This window comes from Orbicella franksi, chromosome 11 (genome assembly GCF_964199315.1).
Source record: "Orbicella franksi chromosome 11, jaOrbFran1.1, whole genome shotgun sequence".
NCBI classification, from domain to species: domain Eukaryota; kingdom Metazoa; phylum Cnidaria; class Anthozoa; order Scleractinia; family Merulinidae; genus Orbicella; species Orbicella franksi.
Window position 1 is genome coordinate 10,611,056 of NC_138155.1, and position 19,073 is coordinate 10,630,128.

Sequence of the window (19,073 nt, forward strand, 5' to 3'; positions counted from 1 at the left end):
AGTTCCATGAATGTCGAGTCTAATGTTTCAACAAATTTGTTGGATCCTGTTTTAATTAATGAAAATAATCATACCTCTTCCCCAACGGCCACTTTTTCAAATATCTCTTATTCTCTACCGCCTGGACGCGGTTTTAAAATTGCCGGTTTAAATATCAATAGTCTTACAAAGCATGTTGATGAACTTAGAATTCTTCTTGATGATTATTCTATTCATATTCTCTCACTTAACGAAATCAAACTTGATGAATCTATCAAAAGTTGTGAGCTCCATGTTCCAGGCTATGAATTAATTCGTCGTGATAGAGATAGAAATAGTGGAGGTGTGTGCTTCTACTTAGAAACTTCGATTAATTTTGTGGTTCGTTCTGATTTGAATGTAGTTAACCTTGAAAATTTATGTCTAGAAATTCGTAAACCCAATTCAAAGCCATTTTTTGTAATCACTTGGTACAGACCTCCTTGTTCCTCGATAGAGTCATTTTCGTATTATGAATCACTTGTCGGTAAATTAGATTCCCTTGGCTTTGAATATTACTTAGTAGACGATTTTAACTGCAATTTGGCCTCTCCCCATTATGATACGAATACTCGTCGTTTATGTGAAATATCTGATTTATATGGGCTCCAACAACTCATCATTGAACCGACCCGTATAACTGAATCCTCATCAACATTAATTGACTTAATCTATACGAACTATGTTGACAGGGTAGTCTGCTCCGGTGTCTCTCATATTGGCATCAGCGATCATAGCCTTATTTATGTTTATCGTAAACTATCTCCCGATTTCCCATCAAAGGGGCATTCTACCATGATATCTTACAGAAATTTTCAAAACTTTAATCGTGGAAAATTTCGCAACGATATCTTTCAACAAGACTGGAGCTGTAATTCTGATGATCCAAATATTTCGTGGGCTGACTGGAAAGCAAAATTTCTGAGCATTGTCAACATTCATGCTCCATTTAGAACTAAACGTATAAGATCACATAAGGCACCCTGGATCAACTCAGACTTGAAGAAAGGTATGCGTGATCGTGACGCTGCCAAGAGAAAAGCTGTTAAGTCAAATGATCCATGCGATTGGGCAAAGTATAAAAAGCTGCGAAACTCACTAAGTAATAGGATCAAAACTGCTAAGGCATCTTATTTTTCGAAAGCTTTTATGCAATTTGAGAACAACTCTAAGAAAACTTGGCAAACAATTAATGAACTTACATCTCGCCGTAAAAGCAATGAGACTGTGAAAGAACTAAAAGTAAATGACGCTGTAATCAATAATTCTAGTGAAATTTCAGATACTTTTAATGACCATTTTTCGGCAATCGGGCCCAGACTTGCCAATGAAATACCTCCAATAGGTCAAAATGATGATTCGAATTACACTAATTTTATCACTTGTAACAATAAAACATTCCATTTCTGTCCAACTAGCAGTAATATTGTTTTTTCTCATCTAAACAAATTATCTAGATCTAAAGCAACAGGTCTTGATAACATTTCTGCTAGATTAATCCGTGAATGTGCTGATCTTATTTCGGTCTCTTTATCTGACCTCTTAAACAAGTCTTAGACTTCTGGTATATTTCCTGGCGATTGGAAATGTGCTAGCGTTACTCCGTTGTTTAAGCAGGGTGAGCGAACTGATCTAAATAATTATCGGCCAATTTCAATCATTCCAGTAATTGCTAAGGCATTCGAGAGCATCGTGTATGACCAGCTATATAGCTTTCTAACTAAAGAGGACGTAATTTCTAAACAACAGTCGGGCTTTCGCTCATTGCATTCGACTATTACTGCTCTATTAGAAGCTACCGATAGTTGGGCGTCTAATATCGATCGCGGAAATGTTAATGCTGTAGTTTTTCTCGATTTAAAAAAAGCGTTCGACATTGTTGATCATGAAATTCTTTTAACTAAAATGAACCTTTACGGAGTTCAAGGAATAGCTCTTGACTGATTCAACTCATATTTAACTAACCGTACACAACGATGTCTTGTTAATGGTTCTCTTTCTCAAACCTGGCGCTAAAATGTGGGGTACCTCAAGGAACAATCCTAGGTCCCCTATTATTTCTTATTTACATTAACGACTTGCCCAACTGCTTATCATCATGTCAGCCTAGGATGTATGCTGATGACACCCACATCACATATGCGGGAGCTGATCTGAGCTCTATACAGTCTAATCTAAATCACGATCTAAGTAATTTAAACAAATGGCTTACTTCTAACAAACTTACTTTAAACGCGACTAAAACTGAATTTATGTTAATTGGTTCCAGACAAAGATTGAGTACCCTTCCAGATACACTTGAGCTCTCAATTAATAATGTTCCAATAAATCGTGTCTCCTCAGTCAAATCGCTCGGTGTGTTGATCGACGACAACCTAACTTGGCAAACCCATATTGATAAATTGTCTAAAAAGATTGCACCTGGGATTGGTACCATAAAACGAGTTAAGCCTTTTGTTCCACCAGCTACACTGCTTTATATATACAGTGCTCTAATTCAACCTCATTTTGACTACTGCAATCTTGTGCAACTCTCTGGAACAGCCTACCCTGCAATCTCAGGATGATAAAAACCTTTAATCAATTTAAAAGCAAAGTTAGACACGGCATTCAAGGAAAACAGGATTAGTTTAATATTTAAATTAGGATTTACTATTTCAATTTTTATTAATTAGTATTTAGCATGGACTGTTTATTAGTAGTTTATTAGTATTAATTTTTAAATATTAGTATTACCTGATGACTTTTAACCGTGTATAAAGAACTGTTAAAGAAAGAAAGAAAGAAAGAAAGAAAGAAAGAAAGAAAGAAAGAAAGAAAATCTATCGACTGGAAAATTTTTGTGCGAACTTCCTTAAACTTGAGTATTTTGACTTCGTTTGTCTACATTTTTATTGAAAATTTTTGACTTTGTTCGCCTAAATTTTTTTATTATAATTAATGACATCTTAAAAACCAAGTTAAGCGTTTTTGTTCAACCGCCGCTCAACTGACTGTGGCGTGTTAGGATCCTAATGACCTTGTTTTCCTTTACCGTGTATTGTGAGAACTTTGCAGTCAATCACAAATAAACTTGTTTTAGCGCCCAAGTTGTTGTCGCCATGTTATAAAAGAATTGTTTCATGCTTTTAGCTGTTCGTATTTCGAGTTATGGATGCACTTGGGAAACTTGTTTTAGCGCCCAAGTTGTTGTCGCCATGTTATAAAAGAATTGTTTCATGCTTTTAGCTGTTCGTATTTCGAGTTATGGATGCACTTGGGAAGTTTGGAGGGCACTCAAGAAGCTAGAGTTGCTCTCGGCTGTCGCCGCGAGCAACTCTTACGCTTCTTTCGTGCTCTCCAAGCTTCCCCCGCGCATCCAGAACTTGATATACAAACGATAAGCATGAAACAATTCTTTATTACAAAATCGTATATCGACGGAACGCTCAAACGTTTCGCATGGGGCAATGAATGGGCTAATGCGAGGACGAAGAGGCCGTCAGAAAGTATATGTAAGGGGAGGAAATCGCTGATGTTTGCAGGGAAAATAAAAAGGCATAAGAACAGGAAAGAAAATGAGAACCCGCAATACAGAGATTTGATTACTTGGCCAAGCGTCCACTACTAGCTTTTATGCTCGGACAGGAAGAGATGCTCTAGCTTTAGTATTTTGTCTTACAAGGATCACCGATGACTTCGATTCATGGATGTTTTCTACGGTCTCGCATATTCTTATGTAATTCCTAACCGTTGCGTTTAACAATACTTCTTAACAATGCCAGTGGGCTTTAACTTAATTTTTCGCCTCTCTAGCTCTCCCTCTCCGTGCCTCTTTGTCAATGGGTTGGATGGGGAGGCTTGGAAACTATAGATTAACCGCTTGACGCGGGCTCATAAGCGTGAATTCATCACCATGGCGTAAGTAATTTATTCTGACGTGTGCAAATTAATTGCGCAGCTGATTTGGTGCGGCAGCACGCTTAAAAAAAAGCCCGCTCAATAAATCTCACTGAAGAACGAAAAAGGTTAGCTGAAAATGGGATTTATGGCAAGACAGTTCCTAATTTGCCTGGTTATCGGTTTATTTATCTGCGGTCTTCACCGCAAGGTGTTGTCACATCGAATGTCATATCGTAAGTATTGTTAACATTCTTTCTAGTGTGAAATCCTTCAGTTAAACAAAACTTCCACCCATTTTACAATATGTTAAGTCTTATGCAAAGAAGAAAAACGTTTCAACTCCAAGCGCACGTGCATTTAATTAGAATAAATACATATTACATTTAGAAAACAGACTCAGTTAAGGAAATTTCATGCCTGTCGTTCAAACCGTTAAAAAGTTGAGAGCGCGCGGAGTTCAAAGCGCACGTACATTTAAACGTGGCGACGTTTTCTTCGTAGCCTGAATAAGCTTGAGGAACAGTTATATGGTCGTTTCCTCGTAGAACTAACAACGTGATTTATATAAATTTTTGCCTCATTAGCTTTAAGTCTGGCCATAACATTTTTCTATCTATAAAAAGAGTACAAAATGCAAAATCCTTAGAACGGCTTCCACCGAGCTCCTTTCCTTATTACTTGTTACTCGGGCTTCCGTAGGAGAGCCCGAGTCATAACGTGCAAGCGTTTTGGTCGCCAAAACGGGGGTCATGGTCCCAGGCGTTCCATGCGTAGACCATGGAGACTGGGGACGAGAAACGCGACATTGCTCGCTCTTCGTGGCAGAACGCGGTGTTTTGCGAAGAAAGTTTCGGTGAGAATCGCGCCTTATACGTTCATCTCGCATACAAAGATGTCGATCGTTTTTGGAAAGGGTGGGTCTACGAATTACATTGCTTGAAAGCCAGCCAGGTAAGCAAAGGTCAAGTTCGAAACGTTCTTGTGAGATAACAATTGAGCCGATCGCGGTATGAGTTCAAACTACGAAAACACTGACAAAAAATAGGCAGTCAGTGACTGCCTGTGGCTACTGCTGTTATTATTTAGAACATTGCAGTAAAACACATCATATTGCAATAAAACGAGCTAAATACGAAAACGTTTTTGGACTGGTAGCTCATTAAAAATATGCGACTTATTTCTTGCACCACGCAAGATATGTCGATCTCCAAATTTGTAAAGATAAGACTTTCGGTAACTTGAATTAAATATCTTAGCTCCAAGTTAGTTGGCTTTCTAGTAGGGTGCAGGAAAAAAAAATAACGTGTGATTTTAAAGGTAAATTGCGCGGGAAAATTAAAACTCCTAGAGTGCTGGGAATTGTGCGTGATTAGTGACGAACCAATGTTAACGTTCTTGCCAAGTCCTAAGGAAAATCTGCATTGACGATAGTTTAGCCAAATTTATTTCACCAGTAGTTCAAATATATTTAGCAGTCTTAGCCATCGCCATGGCGCATGCTAAAATATATGTCGAAGCCGTAAGTTGAAATTTGACGACGGAAGGTCAAATATTTGCATTTTTAGCGTACTTTGAAAAGCTCTCGCGTCGCTCACAAACATTTGCCCAAAGAAATTTTTATAGGAATCTGTAGACCATCCTTCGACGATTCAACCACCAGAAGCTTAAGTCATTTGAAGGTTTCGCACATGGTGAAAATTAATTATATTTACGAAGTACTTTTAAGTGGATGAAATACATGTCTTCGAAATTTAATTATTTTGCACCCAAAAAGACAACGCAACATTCCCCAAAATCGACCCATAGTCTACCAGTACACATTTAAACATTCCACAAAATTATTTGAGTGTTTTACAGACGAAAGATTATTGTGGTTTGCATGCGACGCTCTCAAACTTGTTTAATAAAATGGCGCGTCAAATGACGATTATAACGGAATTTGGTAATTTGCGTTTTTCTTTGAAATAAAAGGATATTTTGCCAAAAACAAAAAACAAAAACAAAAAAACTACCCAGTAGTTTTTTGCGATGGCCCAGCCTATCTACCATAAAAATATGAGCGAAATCAAATTTTCGACCCTGGCCGAGTTACTTTTCATATTTATGGTCAGGTACTCTTAGGTGCAATGCAATTTGCGCCTTGTCCTACGACTGTTGTTTTCGCGAAGGAGTTTATCTATTCGCTCTCCAAAGGAGATAAGACTCTTGAAAAGGGTTTAAGATCGCAACACGTCTACATCTACATTATGGGCGTCTTGCAAAGGGAGGCATACCCCCATCACTGCAAGACATTAAATAAAAAAATAAAAAGCAGGGTGGGGGGTAAAAAACCTTAGAAATATGTAATAAAATATGTACATAATTTAAAAAGATTACTAAGAAAAGTTAATTAAGATTAAAAAATTAGAACCTAATTAAAATGTCACCATTCTAATCTAAGAGCGTTCTTGAATAAATGACTTTTTTTAACATCTAAAACATCGTTAAGTAAGGCGTTCCATTCTCTAATAGTTCTACAAAGATGTTCAGCTGCACAATTTACTCGGATCGCCACGACGAGTAAACGAACTTCGTACAATTTCTTCTCGCATGTATAATGTAATCGCCATAAGTTGTAAAAAGACCTGGAAAACTCTTTGCAAACAAGTTTTCCTTAAATGCATAAACAGCCGTGTTTCATTCTTTAACCAAAATGGTTTAAACTCACAACTTGCGATTGGATTAGGAGGATACTCAAAGAAGCAGCTTGAATACTTGAATATCTAAACGGAACTCTTGCGCTAAAATATCCAGATTCTCTAATTTGTTTTTATTGTGTCCAATACGTGTTTTCGTAAAGTACGATTTGATACTGCGATACGAAGCCAGAGTCAACGCTCTTAGAGCGTCTTGTTCTACATGCTTTTCAATTTTTATGTTTTTCAGCTAAGCCAGCAAGTTGTGAATCTGACAAGGACTGTTTAAAAGGGAAGGCCAAGTGCTTCCGGAGAGAGTGCCATTGTACAAACTATTGGGATCATGGAGATGGGAAAACTAAGTGTGAGAGTAAGTACAAAAACTTTTCTAACAAAGGAATAGGCAGTGTTTTGAAGAACGTGACCGATCAATGCTTTTAAACTTTTTGACAATTCATTTAATTCTGTAAATTTGAAGTGTCTCAACAATACCGAGTTAAAGTTGTCTTCACTAGAGGGCCGAACCAATCAAAAGTCAAGCAATTACCTGTAGCCGGGGCCGGCGAAAATCGGGAGTTTATAGTCTGAGAGTTTCGTTTTATTTCTGATTTGCAGAGAAGATAGCGAGAGTTTTTAAATTGACCGATCACTAAGCGTTTTCATAGAAAATAAAGGCAAATTGCGAATAGCTTTCGACATTCAAGTGTGACAGCAAAAGAGACGGAGTCATAGACAATGAAGGCAAATGATATTGACGTTGAAAGTGGTAGTAACAGCAAGAGCGACAGGACAGCAACCATCACAGCGACAGCGACAAAAACAGCGAGAGAGTGACATGGACTGCGATAGCGCTTATAGAGACCTTAAGGAAACCACGACGGCCACGGCAACGACTGAGACCGCCACCAAACAAAAGCTTTATGAGTAGAGCAATGGCTGTGTGCGTGCGTAATAAACTTTGAATATTTCTTGTCGTCCTTTGGACAACAACAACCTGAAATGACTTAGTTCTCTGCATTTTGGAGGGCACGAACGACGGCGGCTAATTTGTTGTATTTTCATTAGGAATTGAACGTTGGCGTTACATATTTAGCTTAAGAAAGTTCGGAGACCAATAGGCGGACTGAACAGATCTAGACAACTGCGAAATTCTAACATAAAATATAAACTATTGCTTTTACTAGTTGTTGTCCTCGGGGTCGCCGTCGTCATTGCTTAAGCTCTCTATAAAGGTCATGAAATGTTGATTGCCTTAGGTTTACAGTTTAGTAAGAGCTGATTCATCTCTTGGCAGAGTGGTTAAAGTGCACTGTTCGCATTTGTGCTTCGAGATACAATCCCAGGTATAGGTACTCACACTGTTTGAGACGACCGGGAACAACTGGGGTAACTTGCAAATGTAACCTTGGATATTTCGGAAGAGCTGGTGAATCTAAATGCATGAAAGCAGGTAACTATGCCATCTTGAAAATGTTTGTAAATAGCGGATTTAGCAAACTAACCCTACGAGGAATAGCAATCAGATAAATAAACGTTATGAATATGACGCGGCTATCGTAGGTATGGTTTTTCTTAAAGAACGAAAGACTGAAAGGCGTTTGGTATTTTAATACCAGCGGCTAGAATTACCACAAGCGCGCGTTGGAAATGAGATGGTAGATAGCCAAGAAGGCGCGTAGCACCAAGTTAGCTATAGTTATCTCATATCCAACAAGCACGAGTGGAATAACTGTTTTAACAAAAACGCTCCAAAAATAAAGACTAAAACAAAATAAAAGTGAAAACGCCCAAAGAAATCGCGCGTACGCTTACTATATTTGAGAGCATCGTATAATGGCTCATAACTCATGATAGCTAAGCCAATGAAAACTCTCGGGAAGCACATTACTTTCCAACATGCTTCAGTGTGAACTGGGCAATGGTAGCAGACTAAACGACCATAGTGAACCACAACTTAACTGTTTTCTTTTTGCTCTTTACAGCTAAAACAAGCAACAGTCGGCCGTTTCCTTGTTTGAGTCGAAGTAACTGTCCTACGTTTGCCATTTGTGATAGGAACATGTGCACTTGTGCTGATGAGCTGATTGGAAACGGAGAGAATTGCAGAGCGAGTAAGAAACTATTTCGTGCTCTCTACAGAAGAATCTTTGCTGATGTCATTGTTTACAATTTTCTTCATTAACATTCGACTTTGCGCAGAGAAGGCATTACGCTAAACACAAATTGACTACAAACATTTAAAGAGCTTGTGAAACTTAGTAATTGTCGGAATAGCAAGCTAAAGGCAATTACATTAATTAAAGATAAAGATTGGTGAAACTTTTTCCTCTTTAGCTGTAATATTCGAGGAAAAAATGACTTTCAAGAACTGCAAACTATCCGAGCAGCAAAAGCGATAACTAGCTCATACACTCTTTGTAGAATTTTGGGATTTTAAACCCCCGCCGCACAAAAAGTATTCAATACATCGGGCTCAAATTCCTCGGGACAGTAAATAGTGCTGTGTCATTTCAATATTCAGAACTAATGCTTTTGTAGCTCCATCAGAAACTCTATCGCTTACGCTAATGAGGCAAATATTGTGAACAAGGATTCTCCTTTACACACCATTACACGCAGTGTGCATATACATACGGGACCTAAACAACAGCATGACGATTGTCGATACTATGAAACAAAGTTCATAAGTATGTTTTACTGACGTAACTTTTGCTTTGAGTCCATTGGCAAGTAAAACACTTAGTTGATTATCGACTTTAAGCTGGTAGCGATTTTGGAAGTGAAGCTGACTTACCGAGTATTAGCTCTTTGTGTGAATACCCTACAAAGTGTTCGGGGGGGTGCACTCCCATATATATGCTCTATGAGTATGTGCCTTTGTAAAGGGTATGGTTTTCAGGCGGTTTAGTCTGGGATAGGGTAGAGAAATCAGACAGAATTTATCATAAGAGTTGCAGTGTAAATATAATTTAGTCTAGAACAGGTTTCTCTACCCGGGATTCTATAACAGAAATTAAAACTTCAAGGTAACTTTGTAAGATATTGGCTTAGTTAGCGTATGTTAAACTACGATAGTGATAAAGTTTCTGCATGCATAATAGCTATTCTGGGATAGGGCAGAGGTATTTTGGTGCTTAGTTTAGAGTAAGATTGCAAAATCAAGCTGATCATGGTCTAGTATAGGGTAAGGGTCCCAAGGTCCTAGCGCGCGTCACAACCCTACCCAATGATTTACAGAGGAACTTACCGGGAAAAAGTTATGCTCAGACGAAGAGTTAACTAACTCGGAACGTTAGGTTTCCAAATTCACAAAGGTGGATTAGTTACCACCATCAGTTTAACCGTTATTAAGTCTCTTATGTATTTCCATTAACGGTCCAAAGCAGAAAGTACTAGCAAATCTATGGAACGTGAAGTAAGGCAGACTAACGAATAGCCGAAATGGAAAAGGTCGTCTTTAAAGGAGCCCAGTGACGATATTTTGAGTTATTTTGAACACGTACAAAATGATTTTAAATTGAATAGAAGGAAAACGGAAATCGTTAACTAAGATAGAAAAACACCAAAGAGATAATAATAGACCACGAAGGAAAAAGGATCGTAAAGGATGGAGAAGGTTAACACTGATTACAAACGACGAACTTGAAAAAGTTAGGCTAAACGCTTCAAGATGCGCAAACCGTGACGTGGCTCCGTTAAGAATCCGTTATCGCTCAATTTTTGAGATGAACATGTAGTATTATAAGTAATTTTATGACTTGCTGACTTAATGTGCTACAATGTCCCATTGCAAATTTGAAATTGTTGCTGTGTGGTGGGGCTTTATGTCCATCATTTAAAGGAAATAGTTTAATTTTCATGTTGCTATTATTTTTGATCAACTAGAACCACCACAGAAATGTTCTAATGACAAGATTTGTACGTCTAAACATGGAAAGTGTATCGATGGATTCTGCCGTTGCGTTGGAATGTACGCTGGCAACGGAATCTACTGCAGAAGTAAGAAAACAAACATTTACGGAAATGTCGGGACTGGACACGTGAACCAACAATAAGCCGCATTTTTGGCTGTTAGTCGTTTGCAAGTTTATTTTTTCCTATTCTTTCCTATTACTTAAGTTAGCGTTTAAAAATCCTTTTTGTTATGAGTTTATTGATCTCACTCAGCAGTGTGATTCCCATTCCGTTCTTGGCCTGCTAACTTGGTGTTTTGTCTCTGTAATTGAAGACAAATCTTCAAATGCATTTGATTTTCAACTTCTTCGTCGCGATCACTGGTAGGCCAGAATTTGCTTTTAACTTGCACCTGAGATACTTATTTCCTCGGCTGGTGCCGAGAAAATAGAAATAATCAAAAATTGATGGGGCTACCTGTAATCGGAAATACAGCGTCAATAAGGATAAATATTAAAATCTAATTTTGCTTTCAACCCGTGGCAGTAGCCGGCCTCTTTAACTAGATGTGGAAATCATCATGGTATGAAATAACATCATTTTTATGTCCTTTGTCTTATCAGAATCATCAGCTTGCCCGGAGAACTTCAAATGCGGAAAAAACGCTTTGTGCATGGTCGATCCATTGTATCCTAAAAATCCACTTTGCGCATGTATTCCTGGCTCGAAGAAAACCAAGGACGGAAAGTGTGTAGGTGAGTGATGTCCGTAGAGGGGGAAACTGCAGTGATAAGAAGTATATATATTGGTGTTCATGGCTCGGAAATTGGCGCTATTCCAGGCGATTCCCATAGAGGAGTACAGGGCCTGTGACAAAATTTGACGAGACTGCAGTACAGTAACGTTCCACACTAAGTTTTTTCTATTTTTTTAAAATTGGATAGATAATGGCGATGTTGGGTGAAAGATCATGCTGAAGCAAAAAACTTTAATTAAGGGTTTTGGTGGACTGAAACACCCAGGACGTTTGAGAGACACAGCCCGGTTGGAGTACTTGCCGGCATCAACGGGCTATGTTTCTGTGCAAGCTAAGAATTTACTATCACAGTACCTTTAGCTTTCCATATGAGTAACAAGTAGCTACAGCTGAAATTAATGCTGGAAGCTCTTCCAGGCTGGGGTATGTGGGGAAGTGAGGGAGTAGAAATATTCATGGTCACTGAGATCGCTTAATACTTCAAAAACCAAGATACGTTCCAGCGTATATGTATGGAACACTAGTTCCAGTGCAGAGTCCTCACTGGGTGATCTCCTTGCACCCTGGAATAATCGTTCAATATTCCTTTTTTGCTGTAGAATGCTTTAAGGATGCAGACTGCGAGCATAACTCTCGAATATGCACCGTAGGAGAATGCACGTGCAAGGACGGACTTGCAATGGGCGACGACAAATCATGCGAGCCTGGTAAGAACGCCAAACAATGAACGCAATGAATAGAAGCGTTATGACATCAATAGTAATGATACTAGTGTTTTATGGTATATGAAACCTTCCACAAATAATTTAACATGGCTTAAAACAATTTCCAGCAGTTAGATTTTGATGGGTCATTATAACCACTCTTTATCACTTGATGCTACAATCATGGTGTCAAAAAACTGCCCAATTATTACTGAACACGTTTTTATCATTTTCGTGACACAATAGCTTAGCAAAGCAACAGTGTGACCTGCTAAAACACGCTTAATTACAGCTTTAGGGGCTTATAAGTCAAAAACGGCACGCGTAAATTTTTTTAAATTATCAAATTCTACTAAGAATGATAACACGCAACTTTTGGCAAAGTTTTTTTTAAAAAAAAGAGAATCCGTACATAGAGTTCAGAGCTACTTTAAAGTTTTGAAAATTTAAGGTAGCTCTGAACCCTATGTACAGTGTTGATGACATATCTCCAGCCAGGTTTGTCGCTGGCCTGTTGTTGACACGGGGTCGTACTGTATATGGAAGCAGACACGCCAAAGCGAGCTGGTCCAGATATATAAGCTCTCCAGCTCCAGAGACGTTAACAATTCATCAAGCACTCACAATTTACAAACCTTCACAAAGTCCCAATAATTTACAACTTTCAAAAAAAAAAAGGTATGCCTTGATAATGAGGATGAAATTTGCCAGAAGAAATTTTGCTCTGGGATATTTTGCACAGATCTTGAACAGGGCTTGGGTTCTAGCTAAATAATCTCTCGTTCGTTTCACGCACTCAACCACTAAACTCATGATATTCGCACTTGATTCACTTAGGGCCTCTACACCCATGCCAAGCTGACAGTGATTGCCATTCTCGGGCAAAGTGTGATATCGGAAAGTGCTTTTGTCGAGGAAACAGCACCGGAAACGGGAAATTCTGCAGAGGTAATTATTATGTATCATTCAAATCTAAGGCCCGGTCTACACTAGCTCGACTGGAGGAATTTGCAAACGGAGGTTTCATTCTGAAAAAGTATCAAGTGTTTTCCATCTACAGTACGCCGGACGCGTTTTAAAACGCAACAATCACCGGTCACTTGGATTTTTGTTTGAGGAAAACTTGGACAGGGAAATCACATAAAATCACTTATGGTGACACCGTCGTTTTCGAAAGCTCCTTTTAAAATTTTTAAATTTTTTTTTTTTTCCCTTTATGTCCACGCGAAAACGAAAAGCCGGCGTTTTGAAATTCCTCCGGCTGGAAGAGCGTTTTCGAAAAGCTTAGTTTCGTCACAGATTAGTGTGGACCAGGCCTGAGAGCCCTTATTCCTTTCCCCATTCAACTATAGTATCCTCGGACGTTTGAATTTTTAAACAAGCATTTATAGTCAAATGTCTCACTCGCTATGGCTTCACGTAGCGTCAAATGGCCAAATCCCTCCATGAGACTCGCCTGAGGGAATCATGGTATTTTTATTCATCAAAACAAATATCCATTCCAAGATGATGAACTACTATGATTCCCTCCAGGCGTCCCCCACAGGATTGTTTATTAAAGAAGAATCACCTACAAGAAAGATGGAAAATCCAAAAATATACTTTTTTCATGTGTTGTCGTAGTCTATATATCTCCTAGTTATCTTCTCATGCCTCCTTTTCTTTGTCATTACATAGACTCACTGCCATGTCCTGCGGAGCATCATTGTGATGAGAATTCTGAATGCGTTGTTGATCCCCTGATACCAGACAAACTACATTGCGTATGTCTCGAGGGTTTTAGAAAGACTGCTAACGGAACGTGCGTTAGTAAGTTGCCTTACTGAAACAATACTCAATAATACTTTGTTTGTTCGTAAGATAAGAAGGAAGCAACTGAAAGGTCAATTTACTGAGAAACTCATACTCACACTCAATTTTGGGTCTAGGATCGAATTTGTAACTCCTCTTACAAATTGCCAAAAATACTCTAAGGAGGAATTCTGAGAAATTGTTGTTGTCTCAAGTCGAAACTTTTTATTTTATCTTATTTGAAGAAAAAAAATTGATTTTGATTACCCTTAGGTCTCAAATTCTAATGAATCACTTTGTCTTGTTCTTCAGAAATAACTGAGTGTTTCAGACAACAAGGTCAGGATTGCCCCATTGATCAAATTTGCAGCCAGGTCTCTGACGGTTCTTATAAGTGCATTTGCCACAAAGGTTATGAAATGATCACTTCAGGAGGAAACAGCACGTGCCAAGGTAACAATTTACAGTCAAGGTTAATAAATTAACATGAGAAGAAGTATCTGAGTGTGAACACTTCCAATATATTTCCAATGATTTAATGACAGTTTGCCAAGATATATTCTGAAAGTCATTAATAGCTCATCATGTTTGAACAAAGGAAATCATTACCGTGACGGTGTTTGAATATCTGATGTTAATTAGCATAGATTTGGGCGATTTTGTTTCTCCGTTTTCTCCTTAGTTTTAACTTGGATTAAGAAGATATATCAAACACCCGAGACAAGGTTTCATCGGCTATCCAAACACCAAAAAATACTCCGCTGCGCGTCGGATTTTCAACTCTCTTCTCCGTCTTTGGAAATGTTGTCAAACACGGTCTTTTGTGTTTGATATATTACTAAACACGTTACTTATTTCTTGTTAACGCAGATGCTGATGAATGCAGCGATCCAGGAACTTGTCCAGCAAACTCCGTCTGTCTAAACTCTGAAGGTCGCTACGACTGTGAATGCAGTGATGGATACACAAGGAATGACAATGGTGACTGCCAGGGTAAGTAAATTAAGGTAATTTTTTTCACTGTAATGGCCCCGTTTCACTCTTATAGCCCCTGCAAATTATCAAAAGTGCAAAGAAACACTTACCGACAGTTTGCTGCGAGGAAAAGCATTTGGAAAATTAAACGAAAGTAAGTTGGTCCTATTGTCTAGAGGATAGAGTATCTGGGGAGAAATAAAAATTAACAAATCGAATGTGGTTTAACGTCGTCTGTACTCTTATCGACAACGATATGCATCATCACAGTGGTCAAAATGTTGTGCGCCGAGTGAGTCCTCAACAAATTTTGACCACAGTGATGACGATAAGAGTACAAACAACGCTTAATCACATTCGATTTGTTTTTTTACCACAATATCAACGTCAAAGAAAAGAGCGTGGCACTTCGGTCACACTTAGTGCCACCAAAGGACACCGTCGGCCCGGCTAAACAGGATGGCGTTGTCTACAAGATTCCCTGTGAGTGTGCAAAGTCTATATCGGGGAAACAGGAAGATCCGTGCAGGAGAGGATCAAAGAACACGACAGGGATATACGACTCGCCCGTACCCAGACCTCCGCAGTTTCTGAAGACGTCCACGAGGCCGGCCACTATCCTATCTGGAATGAGGTCAAGTTTATTGATCGAGATCCTCACTGGTACACACGTAGGGTCAAGGAAGCTATTTACTTAAGACTTCACCCTAATAACATCAACAGGGATAGTGGAATTGAAATTCCTGAAGTATGGATGCCCACGATCAAAATACGCAACAGCAGGAGAACGGTACAACAGCGCACCGCTGAGGGAACAGTTACTTACCGGAACAAGGGAACAATAGCAGGATCGAAATGCGCCAATCACAGCCGACTTTTGTGACATAAATGATACCGTGCAATCAGTCGACCTTATGGCCTGAAGAAGACTAGTAGTAAGCAGTCGAAACGTCGCGATCTACATCTCAAGTGACTACATCGTGAGTCAAACGATAATACTCTTTATTATTGCATCTACCACGATGAATAACAACAATCTTTTCCTCGACAGGATCAAGTACTTTTCTCGCACGAAAAAAAAATCACTATTAAATCAAATTTTACTTCAAAACAGTGAAGAAACGCCTCTCCACGAATGTGCCTCTGCCTACCCTATATACCTATTCAGTTTGTTTTTAAGAAAGTCAATCACAAGTGTTAAGTTTTGAGAGTTTTGTAAAACAGAATTTTCAAACGATGTCACGGCAACCATATCCCTGTCCCAAAACAATGAAACGGCGGCCATATTGGTGTACCAAACCAACCCTGTGGGAGTCGAACTCTTTTCCTTATGTAATTAACAAATAAAGAAGCCTCGACTGTGCTCTGTTCTGTTGTAAAGCACGCAGGAAGCGGTAGAGCACGAAAGAAGTGTTTTTCCCTACTTCTCGAGTGCTCTACCGTTTCCTAAGTGCTTTACAACAGAACAGAGCACAGTCGAGGCTTCTTTATTTGTTTTATGATAAAGAATCAGATAATTTCCCCACGTATCCGGTTGAATTTTCAAAGCAAACTTTTTTTTTCCAAACGAGCAAAAGTGGCGTCAGCCGTGCACTGTTCTCTGATAAAGCACGCTAAAATAAGCCAATCACAATCCTTGTTAGAATTGTTCAAATAATTTGATTGGCTAACGAAGCGACAGCTGTCAATCACAAACTGGACTTCAGCTAAGCTTTCAGTTTCGAGTAGTTTGAGCGGCTTTCGAGAGAAGAACGATGCCTTTAAAGTTCGCTTTTAAGTTAATTTTTAAATACGGATCTAAAGGCAGGTAACGGTTTATAGTCCAGAGGAATCCGCCCGTATTGTGGCCCATGAAAACGAGCACTTTTCCAGTGGAAATCACGAAACGCGAAGCTCAAAGCTTGTGGATGAAAATGCGAAATGCCGAGTTAAATTTGAAAGGAGCTACATTTATTTACGGCTTGTAGCCGCATGCAGCAAGATTGCCCGAACTAGCGTAAAAGTTAGAAAGACCTAACGGCTCCCACTGGTTCTACTCCGAGCGCTGAAGAGAATATCAGGGCAAGTTTTGCACCGACCACTCGTCGGTTTACTTCGCTGAGATGACCGTAGAACGAGCGTTATTACACTGCATGTAAATGTTGTTTGAGCAATTGAGCATTTTTAATTGTAAATTTACAAAAATAAAGCTTCTCATCATAAACAGAGACAGTTCAATGGTTGTTTTCTGTCGTTGTTTTACTTCTTAGTATAATTTTTCCCTTCGTAACAAACATAATGCCTTTATCGAAGCACTGTTTAGGTTGAGAATTTGTTTATTTCGCTACAGCCGTACATGTTTTGTCGGCGGGAATCTAGTAAAACTTGTTATTTTAGTACAGTTTTAACACTACTGTTACTAACAATGGTCTCTGTGAGCCATATTTACTGCAGAAAAATAGCTCGCTTCCACTGTGTTTGTCTGAGTCACAGGGGATGTTTAATTTGGGTCAAATTTGTCAAAATTCCGAAGCAAAAATTTGGAAGCCAACTTACCGTCATCAACCCGTGCTCTGTTCCTCTGATAAAGCACGCTGTTCCAGCCAATCAGGGCGCCCGTTATATGGAAACTTTGTTATAAACACCTTTATTTGTTCCAATAAGTTTGCATTCTGGCGCGTGAGTGAAAACGCTCTGATTTTCATTGCAGATCTGGATGAATGCTCTGAAATTATGGATAAATGCGGCTCCGGCGAGAAATGTGTGAACGTGCAGGGAGGGTACTCTTGCGAATGTGAAAAGGGATACGTTAAGAAGGACGGAGCATGCGTAAAGGGTAAGCTTTTGATGAAATAATCCATGATTTGCATTTTGAAGGAACTGCAGGACCATAGACGAACACAAGATTGTTATTCTGGGAATATGCTGTTTTGAAATTTACTTCTATGTATATTGGATTGCAGGTTTCGCAATTCACTGCATCATGGATCCTTGTGCGCTTTTGCACCCCTTGCTATCACAATTGCCTATGGCTTAGTTTTCCCAGCAAAAACAGTTCCATAAGTACTTTGGCATAATTACTTTGGCATACTTTGGCATATATCCTCCCAAAAGTACTTAAATTTCCTTAACTGTTTCAATTTTAGAATGCAAGTGCAAAAAACATGAAGTATGCTATGAAGGAAAGTGTAAATGCAAGAAGGCATACAAGAAGAACAAAAAAGGACACTGCGTTGCTCGAATCAGTAAGTTCTGTATGGTCAGTAATTGCACAAAACCAAGAACGTAGTAAACTTGAAGCAAACAGTCTAAAATTCTTTGTGCCGAGAGCGGCGCCTATTTATAAACCCAGCGCACTGAAGACTCTAATGAAATGGTTATAATCGCGGTCGTGCATGCGGCTCACTGAATCACTGAGACACTTGTTTGGATTAATTTGGCCACTCACGTGGCGTTTATTTAGAACCATTCAAATGCTAAGGTGTCAAATTAATCAATTAAACATCGCTATATTTGATTCAAAGAATAAAGTTGGGGCGAAAAACAGCCACAAGCCACATCCTGTGGCGAGCCCCAACCCAAGCCGCAGGCGCGGCAGGTATATTCTGCAGGGTGCAGGGTGCAGGGTGCAGGTTGAAATTTAATTATAACTGGAAAACCGCTGGCACTAAAAATAATTAATAACCTACATACTCGTCAGGGGCTCTTACATAAATTAGTACGCCTCTTTCACATAGTGAAGACACGATCGATCCGCGGTAAGTGTCGCGATAAGTACTTATCGATCGACACGCTGAGACCAGTGAAATCTCTTGAAAACCATCTGGATGGCCGCTCGACAGATGTTTCCAGCGATTCCAGATTTGGCTCGGATCTTCCCTCAACAACAGAAGATTGCCATCACAAATGAAGCAAACAAATGAAGAAATGAAATAACATAAGATTTTAACCGACGGAATATACTAGCACAAGCTCAGTGTGCTTTCATTTTGGTACTCACAGGGAAGAAACCAAATTCAGCAGATATTTCAGATGATATTTCAGATGATATTTAAAATCATAGGAATATACGCTCCTCCCATCGCTTCGGCCGGTTTGGCACTTAGGTGGAAGCTGCCTTTCTGAGCGATTGTAAGCAGAGTCATGTAACAGTCAAGGTAAGTCTACCAGCTGTACGTTTCTTTTAAGTGCCAGCGGTTTTCAAGTTATAATTAAATTTCAACTTGCAACCTGCAACCTGCGCCCTGCAAAATATACCTGCCGCCGCAGGCACGCACGCACGCACTATGAAATAGTGCAGAAACGACCAAATATAAAGATAATGGAAAATATGTAATATGAGGGCATCAGGAACACCAGGCCCTTCTCTGACATGTCCTTGAAGCCCCAACGAGTAAC

General features: G+C 39.2%; 1 protein-coding gene and 1 long non-coding RNA gene across 2 annotated transcripts; both read left to right on the top strand.

Moving 5' to 3' along the window:
• Positions 1–6: 6 nt before the first annotated feature.
• On the top strand, positions 7–14,039 carry LOC145502088 (uncharacterized). Its single transcript, XM_081481371.1, has 10 exons — positions 7–1,027; positions 6,826–6,945; positions 7,870–8,025; positions 8,558–8,686; positions 10,461–10,574; positions 11,093–11,224; positions 11,826–11,933; positions 12,768–12,878; positions 13,608–13,693; positions 14,034–14,039. The coding sequence occupies exons 1-10, from the start codon at positions 7–9 to the stop codon at positions 14,037–14,039; spliced, it is 1,983 nt and encodes a 660-aa protein (XP_081337497.1).
• Positions 14,040–14,115: 76 nt separating this feature from the next.
• LOC145502463 (uncharacterized) lies at positions 14,116–18,510 on the top strand. The gene is made up of 3 exons (XR_014051323.1): positions 14,116–14,174; positions 14,592–14,714; positions 17,822–18,510. It is a non-coding gene; the product is annotated as an uncharacterized LOC145502463 (long non-coding RNA).
• The last annotated feature ends 563 nt before the right edge of the window (positions 18,511–19,073 follow it).